The sequence below is a fragment of the Callithrix jacchus genome, chromosome 18, assembly GCF_049354715.1.
Source record: "Callithrix jacchus isolate 240 chromosome 18, calJac240_pri, whole genome shotgun sequence".
Taxonomy (NCBI): Eukaryota; Metazoa; Chordata; class Mammalia; order Primates; family Cebidae; genus Callithrix; species Callithrix jacchus.
In genome coordinates, this window is record NC_133519.1 from 16727541 (window position 1) to 16740960 (window position 13420).

The window sequence follows — 13420 nt, forward strand, 5'->3', positions numbered from 1 at the left end:
GGTGGCCTCTCCCCGCCGCGTGCGGCGCGAACGACGGCGCAGGCGCCAAGGCTCTGGCACGCCACTGCGCATGTGTGTCAACTCTAAGGGCGGGTGCTGGGTTTGCGGCTTTCGGTTAACACCGCAGGTGAGGTCATTAAACTGTTTGTTACGACTCGGTTCATATCCGACCGTGAAGGCTAAGAAGGCTTGACTTGTTCCAGCCTTAGCAACAGGTGGACTAGAGAGGCGGGACTCCAGCCAGCAGATGGGGGAAGACATGGCCGGCTTGGCGCAGGGTGAAGTGGGAGTTGTAGTCTTACCGGGCCGGGCTGGGCATTCTTTTTCCGGGCACACTGGGAGTTTTGGTTTATGGCCTCTGGACTAATGGCTGTATGCAGACTTTTTCCTTCTTAGGAAATGCTTTCATCTGAGGCTATGAACAATACTGGAGGGTGATGGCTTGCGTTTCCTTAAGTTATCCTATCTAAAATGTTTTCTCAAGTATTCCCGCCGGGCACTGTGGCTCACTCCTGTAATCCCAGCATTTTGGGAGGCCGAGGTGGGTGGATCACCTGAGGTCAGGAGTTCGAGACCAGCCTGGCCAACATGGTGAAACCCGTCTGTACTAAAAGTACAGAAATTAGGCCGGGCGCAGTGGCACACGCCTGTAATCCCAGAACTTTGGGAGGCTAAGGCGGGTGGATCAACTGAGGTCAGGAGTTTGAGACCAGCCTGGTCAACTTGGTGAAACCCGTCTCTACTATAAATACAAAAATTAGCCTGCCATGGTGGCCTGCGGTGCCTGTAATACCAGCTACTTGGGAGGCTGAGGCAGGAGAATCTCTTGAACCCGGGAGGCGGAGGTTGCAGTGAGCCAAGATCGCGCCATTGCACTCCAGCCTGGGCGACAAAGCAAGACTCCGTCTCAAAAAAAAAAAATAAATAAATAAATAAAAATAAGTATTCCCTGTGGTGCTTTGAGATCTTTTCCCGCATCCATCCCTCTCCCATTCTCCTCACTCAGTCTTGGTTAGAGATGATGGGGAGCCAGAGTTTTAAAATTACCATTCGGGACAGGAGCAGGACTCATCATACCGCGTAAATTAAACTTGGTGAGAACACGGAAAGTAGTTGCCCATTCGTCAGAGACATTTAAGGTTTGGGTTTGGTTAAATTACTATTTTGTCCAGAAAAAAAAAGGAAGCACTAGTATAGAAATAACTGTTTTCCAAACTCGTGAAGGGACTGTGAGAGCATGAACAGTTCAAGAAACATGTTTGGCCATGAAATAGAGTTTCCTACTTTTTCCTCCCCAAATTGGAACGGCCTGAGATCTGATGGAGATAATTTAGGAAATTACCAATAATGGAAATACTAGCACGGATTGTTGATCATGTGATGCTATGATTCTTTCCCAGGCACCACACCTGTTGGTGTTCAGATGGAGCAGCACACTAGTCATCCTAACAGAAAAGGTGTGTGTTGGAGGCCCTGCTTCCCCTTCCTTAAAAAGCCAGACCTCTTGGCCAGGTGGGGTGGCTCATGCCTGTAATCCCAGCACTTTGGGAGGCCGAGTCGGGCGGATCATGAGGTCAGGAGTTCAAGACCAGCCTGGTCAACACAGTGAAACCCTGTCTCTACTAAAATACAAAAAAATTAGCTGGACATGGTGGCACATGCCTGTAATCCCGGCTACTCAGAAGGCTGAAGTGGGAGAATTGCTTGAACCCAGGAGGCAGAGGTTGCATTGAGCTGCGATTGTGCCACTGCACTCCAGCCTGGGCGACAGAGTGAGATTCCATCTCCAAAAAAAAAAAAAAAAAGCCAGACTTCCTTTGCATTCCCCACTAAATGGGAGCATTGCTGTATTTATTTCCAGCACCTAGAACCGGATCTGTTAAATAGTAGATGCTCAGTAATTGTTAAATGAATGTATGATTCTTCCTTTGTATCTCCTCTTAATACTTAGAACAAGGCTATGTACAGTATCTTAGAGGACATGGTGTTAACCAGAGTGAACAGATACTGAATTGGAATGGGACAGTCCCATTGGTGGCCAGGGAGATGCCTGAGACCTTCTGACTCCAGAACCTATTCACTTAACTATAGGTGGAATAGATTATCTGAAAGACCTACTATTCCATAGCTTAAACATAAATTAACTAGCTCTTTTCACAGAGTATATAGTGCAGTGGTAAAGAGCATGACTTTGGAGTCTGCAGGACCAGATTTAATTCCAGCTGCTATTTGCCAGACTCTCTTAAGCAGTTTACCTACTTGGGATCACCGCAACTTCTGCTTCCCAGATTGAAGCGATTCTTGTGCCTCAACCACCAATGTAGCTGAGATTACAGGCGTACACCACCACGCCTGGCTAATTTTTGTATTTTTAGTAGAGACAGAGTTATGCCAGGTCTTGAACTCCTGGCCTCAAGTGATCTGCCCACCTTGGCCTCCCAAAGTGCTGGGATTACAGGCGTGAGCCACTGTGCCAGGCCAGTTTACCACTTAATGCTCACAATTCTACTAGAAAATGCTATTGAGGGGTGGGGTTAAAAAAAAAAAGAAAATGCTATTACCTCCACAACAGATTGAAACATTTAAATTAACTGCTACCAAGGGATGGGCTAAGGATATAAAGCTAGACCTAACTGAAAAAATATTATTCAGCTGGTCACGGTGGCTCATGCCTGTAATCCCAGCACTTTGGGAGGCCTAGGCAGGCAGATCAACTGAGGTCGGGAGTTCGAGACCAGTCTGACCAACATGGAGAAACCCCATCTCTATTAAAAATACAAAATTAGTCGGGTGCAGTGGCTCAAGCCTGTAATCCCAGCACTTTGGGAGGCTGAAGCGGGTGGACAATGAGGTCAAGAGATCGAGACCATCCTGGTCAACATGGTGAAACCCCGTCTCTACTAAAAATACAAAAAATTAGCTGGGCATGGTGGCACGTGCCTGTAATCCCAGCTACTCAGGAGGCTGAAGCAGAATTGCCTGAACCCAGGAGGCGGAGGTTGCGGTGAGCTGAGATCGCGCTATTGCACTCCAGCGCGGGTAACAAGAGCGAAACTCCATCTCAAAAAAAAAAAAAAATTAGCTGGAAGTGGTGACGCATGCTTGTAATCCCAGCTACTTGGGAAGCTGAGGCAGGAGAATTGCTTGAACCCAGGAGGCAGAGGTTGTGGTGAGCCGAGATCCTGCCATTGCACTCCAGCCTGGGTAACAAGAGCGAAACGGTCTCAACAAAACCAAACCAAACAAACAAAAAAATTATTCATGCAGCCATATATTGACTGTGGAATCTTGAGCAAATTTCCTGACTTAAGTTTCCTCAAGTAAAATGTAGGTAAAGCTGCCTACTTTACCTTCCTCAGTCATGTTCCCCAGTTCCACAGACTGGGTCATTTGCTCTCATAGCACTTACTGAAGTGCAATAGTGTGTGTGGCTTCGTCACCTAAGACTCTAAACTGCAAGACTCTCAGTTCCAGGAGAGTAGTGACCCCATCTGTTTAGCAGACTGTGGCATCCACTATGACCCTACTTCAAGGGTCATCGTGAAAAACATGTAAGATGATGTATGTAAAGCACCTTCTATAATCATTTCCTCTGTTCTGCCTCCTTTTGCCTCTCCACCCTCATCCTCTGTATACATTGTCTGTCAGAAATACAGCTCCTTTAGTATAGAGTATGTGTAAAACATTCTCTTTTTTATTTGATTTTTAAAATTTTATTTATTTATTTTTGAGACGGAGTTTCGCTCTTGTTACCCAGGCTGGAGTGCAATGGCGCGATCTCAGCTCACCGCAACCTCTGCCTCCTGGGTTCAAGCAATTCTCCTGCCTCAGCCTCCCGAGTAGCTGGGACTACAGGCACACACCACCATGCCCAGATAATTTTTGTATTTTTAGTAGAGATGGGGTTTCACCATGTTGACCAGGATGGTCTCGATCTCTTGACCTAGTGATCCACCCGCCTTTGCCTCCCAAAGTGTTGGGATTATAGGCGTGAGCCACTGCGCCCGGCCTAACATTCTCTTTTTTAAAATTAAAAACAGGCCGGGTGCGGTGGCTCCAAGCACTTTGGAGGCCAAGGCAGGTGGATCACCTGAGGTTGGGAGTTCAAGACTAGCCTAACCAACATGGTGAAACCCCCTCTTTTAAAAAAATTAATTAATTAATTAAATTAAAAACAATTTTTTTTTTTTGAGACGGAGTTTCACTGTTGTTACCCAGGCTGGAGTGCTATGGCGCGATCTCGGCTCACCCCAACCTCCGCCTCCTGGGTTCAGGCAATTCTCCTGCCTCAGCCTCCTGAGTAGCTGGGATTACAAGGCATGCGCCACCATGCCCAGCTAACTTTTTGTATCTTTAATAGAGACGGGGTTTCACCATGTTGACCAGGATGGTCTCGATATCTTGACCTCGTGATCCACCCGCCTTTGCCTCCCAAAGTGCTGGGATTACAGGCGTGAGCCACTGTGCCCGGCCAGCAATTTTTAATTTCTCATACCACCTTGTCTAAAAATGTGTAAAGCATTCTTCAAACCTTATAACCCAGTATAAAATGCATCCTCATATGTCCAGGAAGGGCTCAAATTATTTAAAGTGCGTTTGCATGGAAATGAACACATTTTGCATGGAAATTAACACATTATTGAGAAGAATCTTGAGACCTTGAGTTTCAGCTTCTATCTCTTTACCACATTCTGCACAAGCCATCAAATAACTGATGATTCTTGAGCAGGAGGGAAAAGAAGATGGAGGACCTACCAGTAGAGCTTGGAAAATCCACAAACCCAGTAGCCCTGTGCAAAAGAAAAAAAAAACAAAACCCAAAAAAATATTTCCCTCACCAAGAGTGACAGACAGAGAACAGATTTCAGTTTTCATAGGCTCGGTGACCTTCCAGACAGAAAGCCTCTCACCCTGGCACCCACATGTGAGCACTTCTTCCTCTTACCAGGCCATTCCTTCTTTCGCCCTCTGAGTAAAGAACAAAAATAAGACGTCTTCCTTCATACAGCCTACTGTTCACATCTCTGCCCCCCAGGCTTGGTTTTTATAAAGAGGCCGCTTTCTATCCTTCAGATTCCAGGTGAGATATCACTTCCTCAGGATATGTTTTCTAGCTCTGCAGACTAGGTCAGCTTTCATAGCACATACTGAGGTGGAATAGCCTGTGTGCTTGATTACCTAATGACTGTACATCGAGACTCACTTCTGTTTAGCAAACTGTGCTATCCCCGGTGACTGATACATAGCAGGCACTTAGCTGTCTCTTACATGTGTGAATGAAAAGGAATTGTTTTTCCGTCCTTTCTTGATTTCACTCTAACAGTGAATTATTGTCTCCCTACTGCCTTGCCTTTTTTTTTTTTTGAGATGGAGTTTTGCTGTTATTACCCAGACTGAAGTGCAATGACGCGATCTCAGCTCACCGCAACCTCCGCCTCCTGGGTTCAAGCAATTCTCCTGCCTCAGCCTCCTGAGTAGCTGGGACTACAGGCATGCACCACCATGCCCAGCTAATTTTTGTATTTTTAGTAGAGATGGGGTTTCACCTTGTTGACCAGGATGGTCTCGATCTCTTGACCTCGTGATCCACCCGCCTCAGCCTCCCAAAGTGCTGGGATTATAGGCTTATAGGTGTGAGCCACTGCGCCCGGCCTGCCTTACCTTTTTAATTCTTACCTAGTTTGAGCTGTCTGACTTTCCATCCATTGCTCTTCTGTCTACTTTGCCACTTCCTTTTCATCTTCTACACCCCTGAGGAGGAATTCCTTAAAGGTTGTTTTTCCCTCTGCTTTTTACCTTGGAGAGTGAATGTATTTTTGCAGCTTCTTCGTCCCCTTTTTGAGGCTGACCTGGCAGTTTGACCTTTCTTTTTTAAATTTTATTTATTTTTGAGATGGAGTTTCACTGTTGTTACTCAGACTGGAGTGCAATGGCGTGATCTCGGCTCACCGCAACCTTCGCCTCCTGGGTTCAGGCAATTCTCCTGCCTCAGCCTCCTGAGTAGCTAGGATTACAGGCGCGCACCACCATGCCCGGCTAATTTTTTGTATTTTTAGTAGAGATGGGATTTCACCATGTTGACCAGGATGGTCTCGATCTCTTGACCTCGTGATCCACCCGCCTTGGCCTCCCTACGTGCTGGGATTACAGGCGCGAGCCACCGCGCCCGGCCTGAGAGTTGAGTTTTACTCAGACTTCTTCAAGTAAAAGCAATTCAGAGGTTTGTGCAATTGGGAGAGATGCTGAAGTAGCTCACAGAGTAATGGGAAGAAGAGCTGCAAAAACCAGGGCCTTGGGGACTAAAACTGGGGATTCAGTGCCTGTTGGTGTCTCTGTATTCATCTGTCTTTCTCCTGTGCTTTTTCTTGTGTCTAATCTCTTGCTTTTATCCACTTCTTTTTTTTTGTATTTTAAGACAGGGTTTCATTGTGTTGGCCAGGCTGGTCTTGAACTCCTGACCTCTGATGATTCGCCCACCTTGGCCTCCCAAAGTGCTGAGATTACAGGTGTGAGCCACCGTACCCGGCCACTTTTATCCACTTCTCATGGTATGTTAGCCAATTAGCTTTCATTGGTTCCACCCATATATCTTCTCAGAATAGGAAATCAGAAGAAAGTAAATTTATTTGACATGGAATCCATATATTGATCCCAAGGAATGACTTTGACCCAAGTTAGCTCATGCACATACCGCCCTGGCTTAGTCACAGTTGCCAAGGTGGATGGGAACACCATGATTGGCCTGTACTGGGTCACAGGCCAATCCTTGTTGGGGAAAAGGGCTTGATTGTGGTCTCACCAGTATAGCCTGACTTCTTGAGGTTTTTTTTTTGTTTTTCTTTTTGTTGTTGTTTTGAGATGGAGTTTCACTCTTATTGCCCAGGCTGGAGTGCGGTGACGTGATCTCGGCTCGCTGCAATATCTGCCTCCCGGGTTCAAGCAATTCCCCTGCCTCAGCCTCCCAAGTAGCTGGGATTACAGGTGCCCACCACCATGCCCGGCTAATTTTGTATTTTTAGTATAGATGGAGTTTTACCGTGTTGGTCAGGCTAGTCTTGAACTCCTGACCTCAGGTGATCTGCCCACTTTAGCCTCCCAAAGTACTGGGATTACAGGTGTGAGCCACTGCGCCCAACCACTTCTCAAGTTTTTAAGGTTCAGGAAATATGCTCTACCTGCAGGGAGCCTTCTCTCACTACTCATAGTTGATCTCTTCTCCCTTTTGTAAAACATTGATTTCTACTTTTTTTTTTTTTTTTATATGGAGTTTCGCTCTGGAGTGCGGTGGCGCGATCTCAGCTCACCACAACCCCTGCCTCCTGGGTTCAAGCAATTCTCCTGCTTCAGCCTCTCTAATAGTTGGGATTACAGGCATGCGCCACCATGCCCAGCTAATTTTGTATTTATTAGTAGAGATGGGGTTTATCCATGTTGGTCAGGCTGGTCTCGAAGTCCTGACGTCAGGTGATCCATTTTTACATTTAATCACATGTATAACTAACAGATGAAAAGCTTTTATTTCCACCCCAGGCTATCAGACTCACTGTTTATGTCCTTGTAAGATCATTGTTTCACCTGTGTCTGATTTGTCTCTGTAACTAGTTAAAAGCACCTAAGAAACCACGTCTTACACATCTCATGTATACCCTAGGATTTAGTAACTGCAAGCCTGTAGTCCTTGTCAGTAAGAACTTGTAAACAGCTGGGCTAGGTGGCCCACACCTATAATTTCAGCACTTTGGGAAGCTGAGGTCAGCTGATCACTGGAGGTCAGGAGTTCAAGACCAGCCTGACCAGCATGGAGAAACCCCATCTCTACCAAATATCTGGGCGTGGTGGTGCACACCTGTAATCCCAGCTACTTGGGAGGTTGACGCAGGAGAATTGCTTGAACCCAGGAGGCAGAGGTTGCAGTGAGCCAAGATCATGCCATCACACTCCAGCCTGGGCAAAAAGAGCAAAACTCTGTCTGCCTCGATAAATAAATAGATAAGTGGCTTGTAAACAAATGAGATTTTAGCTGATCCCACTCCCTTGGTTTGTCTTAATCCTACTATGATTTTTTTTTCTTTTTTCTTTCTTTCTTTTTTTTTTTAAAGACGGGGTTTCACCATGTTGGTCAGGCTGGTCTTGAGCTCCCGACCTCAGGTGATCCACCCACCTTGGCCTCCAAAGTGCTTGGATTACAGGCGTGAGCCACCACACCTGGCCTGTTTTTTTCTTATGTGTCTTTCTGATATGTAACATATTCAGGGCAGGGCCTGGGCACTTGCTTCATGGACCAGGTGCAGGGATCTAATTAGAAAGACTGTCCCTTTTTGGAATGAGCTCTGATTTAGTTCCCTCTGATTTAGTTCCAGCCAAGGAGGAAGCTAATGCTGTGCCTCTTTGTAGAGCAAAACCCTCCCCCAGCTACATTAATCTTCAAGCAAGTTCCCCACCAGCCACTTTTCTGAATATCCAGGCAACAAAGCTGCCCTCAGGTAAGGATGTAGGGAGAGTTTTCCAATGGATTTAGCAGGGAGAAGGGTTTTATGGAGGAGGCGTTGAGCTGTCTTCTATAGATCAAGAGCCAAACCTATGTTAAGGCATCTCTGGATTCGAGTTGTCTTCTACTGATCAAGAGCCAAATCTATGTGAAGGCATCTCTGGATTTTTCCCTGGTAGCTTGTTGATTATTTAGTTTTATTGATTTAATTTTCATCCCAGTTCTACCAATTTGTATTGTTTCCTTGCTTGCTAGACTAGGCAGGAGTGAAGTGAACCTCTCATTGCTTACCGGTAATGTTAAAAGATGGCCAGGTTTACTCTTGTTCACTTGAGTAGGTAAAATTGTTTTAAAAAGGGGGCCAGGAGTGGTGGCTCATGCCTGTAATCCCAACACTTTGGGAGGCCGAAGTGGGTGGATCACCTGAGGTCAGCAGTTAGAGACCAGCCTGGCCAACAAGGTGAAATCCCATCTCTACTAAAAATACAAAAAATTAGTTGAGCTGGGTGTTACACAGTCCCAGCTACTTGAGAGGCTGAGGCAGGAGAATCGCTTGAACCAGGAGGCAGAGGTTGCATTGAGCCGAGATCACGCCACTACACTCCAGCCTGGATGACAACAGTGAAACCCCATCTCAAAGAAAAGAAAAAAAGATGGCCAGAGAAGGAAATGTAGTTATTAGCTCAGTCTCAAGTTCTTAGAATTTTCATCATTTATTTTCCCCTGGAGAGGTCAGTGGGTATTTGGCATACCTATAGGGAACCCAACTGGGCACTAACCAGACAGTAAAACCCCTGTTTTTAAGGACCTCAGAGTCCAACAAAGAAGTCAAGACTAGGCCAGGCGCGGTGGCTCACGCCTATAATCCCAGCACTTTGGGAGGCCGAGGCGGGTGGATCACGAGGTCAAAAGATCGAGACCATCCTGATCAACATGGTGAAACCCCGTCTCTACTAAAAATACAAAAATTAGCTGGGCATGGTGGTGCGCGCCTGTAGTCCCAGCTACTCGGGAGGCTGAGGCAGGAGAATTGCTTGAACCCAGGAGGCGGAGGTTGTGGTGAGCCGAGATTGTGCTATCGCACTCTAGCCTGGGTAACAAGAGCAATACTCCGTCTCAAAAAAAAAGAAAGAAAGAAAAGACTAATAAAAAACAAACAGCAGATAATATAATTACCAAGGTTAACTGGCTGTGTATAGTGTAGCTTAAAAATATTAGAAAAAGTGGCTGGGCACCGTGGCTCATGCCTATGATCCCAGCACTTTGGAAGGCTGAGGTGGGTGGACCAGGTCAGGAGTTTGAGACCAGCCTGGGCAACATGGTGAAACCCTGTCTCTACTACTAATACAAAAATTAGCCGGGCATGGTGGTGCCTGCCTGTAATCTCAGCTACTTAGGAGGCTGAGGCAGGAGAATTGTTTGAACCTGGGAGATGGGGGTTGCAGTGAGCAGGATTGTGCCACTGCACTCCAGCCTGGGAGACAAAGCAAGGCTCTGTCCAAAAAAAAAAAAAAAAGCCGGGCGCGGTAGCTCACGCTTGTAATCTCAGCCCTTTGGGAGGCCAAGGCGGTCGGATCACAAGGTTAGGAGTTCAAGACCAGACTGGCCAACATGGTGTAACCCTGTCTCTACTAAAAAATACAAAAATTAGCTAGGCATGGTGATTCATGCCTGTAATCCCAGCTACTTGGGAGGCTGAGTCAGGAGAATTGCTTGAACTGGGACCCAGGAGGCAGAGGTTTCAGTGAGTCGAGTTCGCGCCACCGCACTCCAGCCTGGGCTACAGAGTGAGACTCCATTTCAAAAAAGAAAGAAAGAAAGAAAGAAAAGACTCACTCCTGTAATCCAAGCCCTTTGGAGGCTGAGGTGGGTGGATCATGTCAGGAGTTTGAGACCAGCCTGGCCAACACGGGGAAACCCCATCTCTACTAAAAATACAAAAATTAGCCAGGTGTGGTGGCACGTACCTGTAGTCCCAGCTACTCAGGAGGCTGAGGTAGGAGAATCACTTGAACCCGGGAGGTGGAGGTTGCAGTGAGCTGAGATTGTGCCATCGCACTGCACTCCAGCCTGGGTGACAGAGTGAGACTCTCTTAAAAAAAAAATTAGCCAGCCGGGTGCCGTGGCTCACGCCTGTAATCCCAGCACTGTGGGAGGCTGAGGTTGATGGGTCACCTCAGGTCAGGAGGTAGACTAGCCTGGGAAACATGGTGAAACCCTGTCTCTATTAAAAATACAAAAATTAGCTGGGCATGGTGGCAGCTGCTTGTAATCCCAGCTGCTTCGGAGGCTGAGAGGGGCAAGAGAATTGCTTGAACCCAGGAGGCAGAGGTTGTAGTGAGCCAAGATCGCACTCCAGCCCGGGCAACAAGTGAAACTCCATCTCCAAGAAAAAAAAGGCTGGGCGCGGTGGCTCACGCCTATAATCCCAGCACTTTGGGAGGCCGAGGCGGGTGGATCACGAGGTCAAGAGATCGAGACCATCCTGGTCAACAAGGTGAAACCCTGTCTCTACTAAAAATACAAAAAATTAGCTGGGCATGGTGGCGCGTGCCTGTAATCCCAGCTACTCAGGAGGCTGAGGCAGGAGAATTGCCTGAACCCAGGAGGCAGAGGTTGTGGTGAGCAGAGATCGCGCCATTGCACTCCAGCCTGGGTAAAGAGCGAAACTCCATCTCAAAAAAAAAAAAAAAAAAAAAGAATGGACTGATGCAGCAAGAATGGTTGAAGTTAGGGAACTTCAGGTCACTGCTAATGAGACACTATGTCAGGTAACAGATGGAGGCTGAGGTATCCCCTGAGCTCTAGGAGTTAGGCCTCCCTCCCAGACCATTTCATTCACTCATCAAATACTTGTTACACATTTATTTTTTCAAGACAGTCTCTTACTTTGTTGCCAGACTGGAGTGCAGTGGCGTGATCTCGGCTCACTTCAACCTCCGCCTCCTGGGTTCAAGGGATTCTCCTGCCTCAGCCTCCCGAGTAGCTGGGACTATAGGTGCATGCCACCATGCCCAGCTCATTTTTGTATTTTTAGTAGAGACAAGGTTTCACTGTGTTGGCCAGGATGGTCTTGATCTCTTGACCTCTTGATCTGCCTGCTTCATCCTCTCAAAGAGCTGGGATTATAGGCATGAGCCACTGTGCCGGACCATATTTGTTTGTTTGTTTTTATAGATGGGGTTTCTCTACGTTGGTCAGGCTGGTCTCGAACTCCCGACCTCAGGTGATCCACCTGCCTCAGCCTCCCAAAGTGCTGGGATTACAGGCGTGAGCCACCTCACCCTGCTCATATTTGTTATATTTATGTGCTGGGCATTTTTCTAGGTGCTGGGATAAAGTAGTGAACAAATCAGAAAAATCCTTGCCTTCCTGTAGTTTACATTCTAGACGGGGGTCTTAGACAAAAATTAAATAAGTAATTACAAAATATGCCATATGACCATACTTTTTTTTTTTTTGAGACGGAGTCTTGCTCTGTTGCCCAGGCTGGAGCACAGTGGTGAGATCTTGTCTCACTGCAACCTCCAACTCCCAGGTTCAAGCGATTCTCCTGCTTCAGCCTCCAGAGTAGCTTGGTGCCACCACACCTGGCTGATTTTTTTTGTTTGTTTGTTTGAGATGGAGTTCCGCTCTTGTTACCCAGGCTGGAGTGCAATGGCACGATCTCCGCTCACTGCAACCTCTGCCTCCTGGGTTCAGGCAATTCTCCTGCCTCAGCCTCCTGAGTAGCTGGGATTACAGGCATGCGCCACCGCGCCCAGCTAATTTTTGTATTTTCAGTAGAGACGGGGTTTCACCTTGTTGACCAGGATGGTCTCGATCTCTTGACCTTGTTGATCCACCCGCCTCTGCCTCCCAAAGTGCTGGGATTACAGGCGTGAGTCACCGCACCCGATTTTTATATTTTTAGTAGAAGCAGGGTTTCACCTTGTTGGCTAAGCTGGTCTCCTCCTGACCTCAGGTGATCTTCCTGCCTCCCAAAGTACTGAGATTACAGGCATGAACCACTGCGCCTGGCCGACCGTAAATATTATGGGAAAAGGAAAACGAGGGGGTAATAAGTTCCAGTGATCAATTTCAAATTAAAGTAGGATAGCCAGGTATGCCTCACTGGGAGGTGACAGCTGGGCAAAGGTGTGTCTGGGTGGGGTTGTGCCTGGAAAGATTGGAGAGGTCATTTTATTAGGGTCCTTCCAACCTCAGGACAATTATAAAATCTCCCTCCTTTGTCCCCTTGCGCCTCCATTGCTGTTCCTTCTGGAGTTGTTCACAAGCCCAAGGAATGCCTAGGACTCCTGGAATGTATGTATGCCAACCTCCAGCTTCAGACCCAGCTCGCCCGACAACAGATGGCTATTTTGGAAAATTTACAGGCATCCGTGACACAAGTGGCTCCTGGGAGGAGAAGCAAGAACTCTTCTCTCCCAGCCTTATCTCCTAATCCACTGTTAAATCACCTGCCCCAGTTCAGTAAATGAAGTGTGGAACAAAGTTATTGTGTTTTTTTCCTCTCTCTTCCCAGTAAACCCTTGTTGGAATCTGGGTGTGTGTATTCTACATATGGTTAGTTTGGCCACAGCTTTATAGTAAGTGCTCTTGGAGTGCAAAGCATGGCACAAGATACCTGGGGTTACATATTTCAAAAGCAGTTTGGGGGTATTACTGTCTAATAAGGCAGACAATTCATTGCAAACCTCAGTGGTGTTCTGAAAGGGAATGGAGGTTAAGAAATAACACTGGAGGCTACTAGGCTACAGCTGTACCAATTTCAGAATCTTGCTGGAAAAAGTGACTATATGATGCCACTCGAAGAAGGGGGAGGTTGGGTGGCATGGACAGAAGAAGTCAGGTAGGTCCATATCAGTTGGGAAGCTTGGACAAAGACCTAGAGGTAGATATATTCGTTCATTCCTGCATTGCTATAAAGGA

The 13420-nt window shown here is 47.0% G+C and overlaps 1 protein-coding gene across 3 annotated transcripts; it reads left to right on the forward strand.

Moving 5' to 3' along the window:
- Positions 1 to 63: 63 nt before the first annotated feature.
- Positions 64 to 12982, forward strand: TSACC (TSSK6 activating cochaperone). Of its 3 annotated transcripts, none has more exons than XM_035279053.3 (4): positions 64 to 278; positions 1401 to 1457; positions 8355 to 8483; positions 12755 to 12982. In XM_035279053.3, the coding sequence occupies exons 1-4, from the start codon at positions 248 to 250 to the stop codon at positions 12967 to 12969; spliced, it is 432 nt and encodes a 143-aa protein (XP_035134944.1). In that variant the 5' UTR covers positions 64 to 247; the 3' UTR covers positions 12970 to 12982. The 3 variants fall into 3 exon arrangements, with proteins under 3 accessions (XP_035134944.1, XP_035134945.1, XP_017821847.1); XM_035279054.3 differs by having other exon boundaries at positions 12766 to 12982; XM_017966358.4 differs by having other exon boundaries at positions 64 to 127.
- Positions 12983 to 13420: the final 438 nt, after the last annotated feature.

Excerpts from the sequence above, each read along its gene's own strand:
- TSACC (XM_035279053.3), top strand. The coding sequence starts at position 248 with ATGGGGGAAGACATGGCCGGCTTGGCGCAGG. Across the intron at positions 1,458-8,354 it reads TAGTCATCCTAACAGAAAAG|TTCCAGCCAAGGAGGAAGCT; the intron begins GTGTGTGTTGGA and ends CCTCTGATTTAG. Across the intron at positions 8,484-12,754 it reads GGCAACAAAGCTGCCCTCAG|TTGTTCACAAGCCCAAGGAA; the intron begins GTAAGGATGTAG and ends TTCCTTCTGGAG.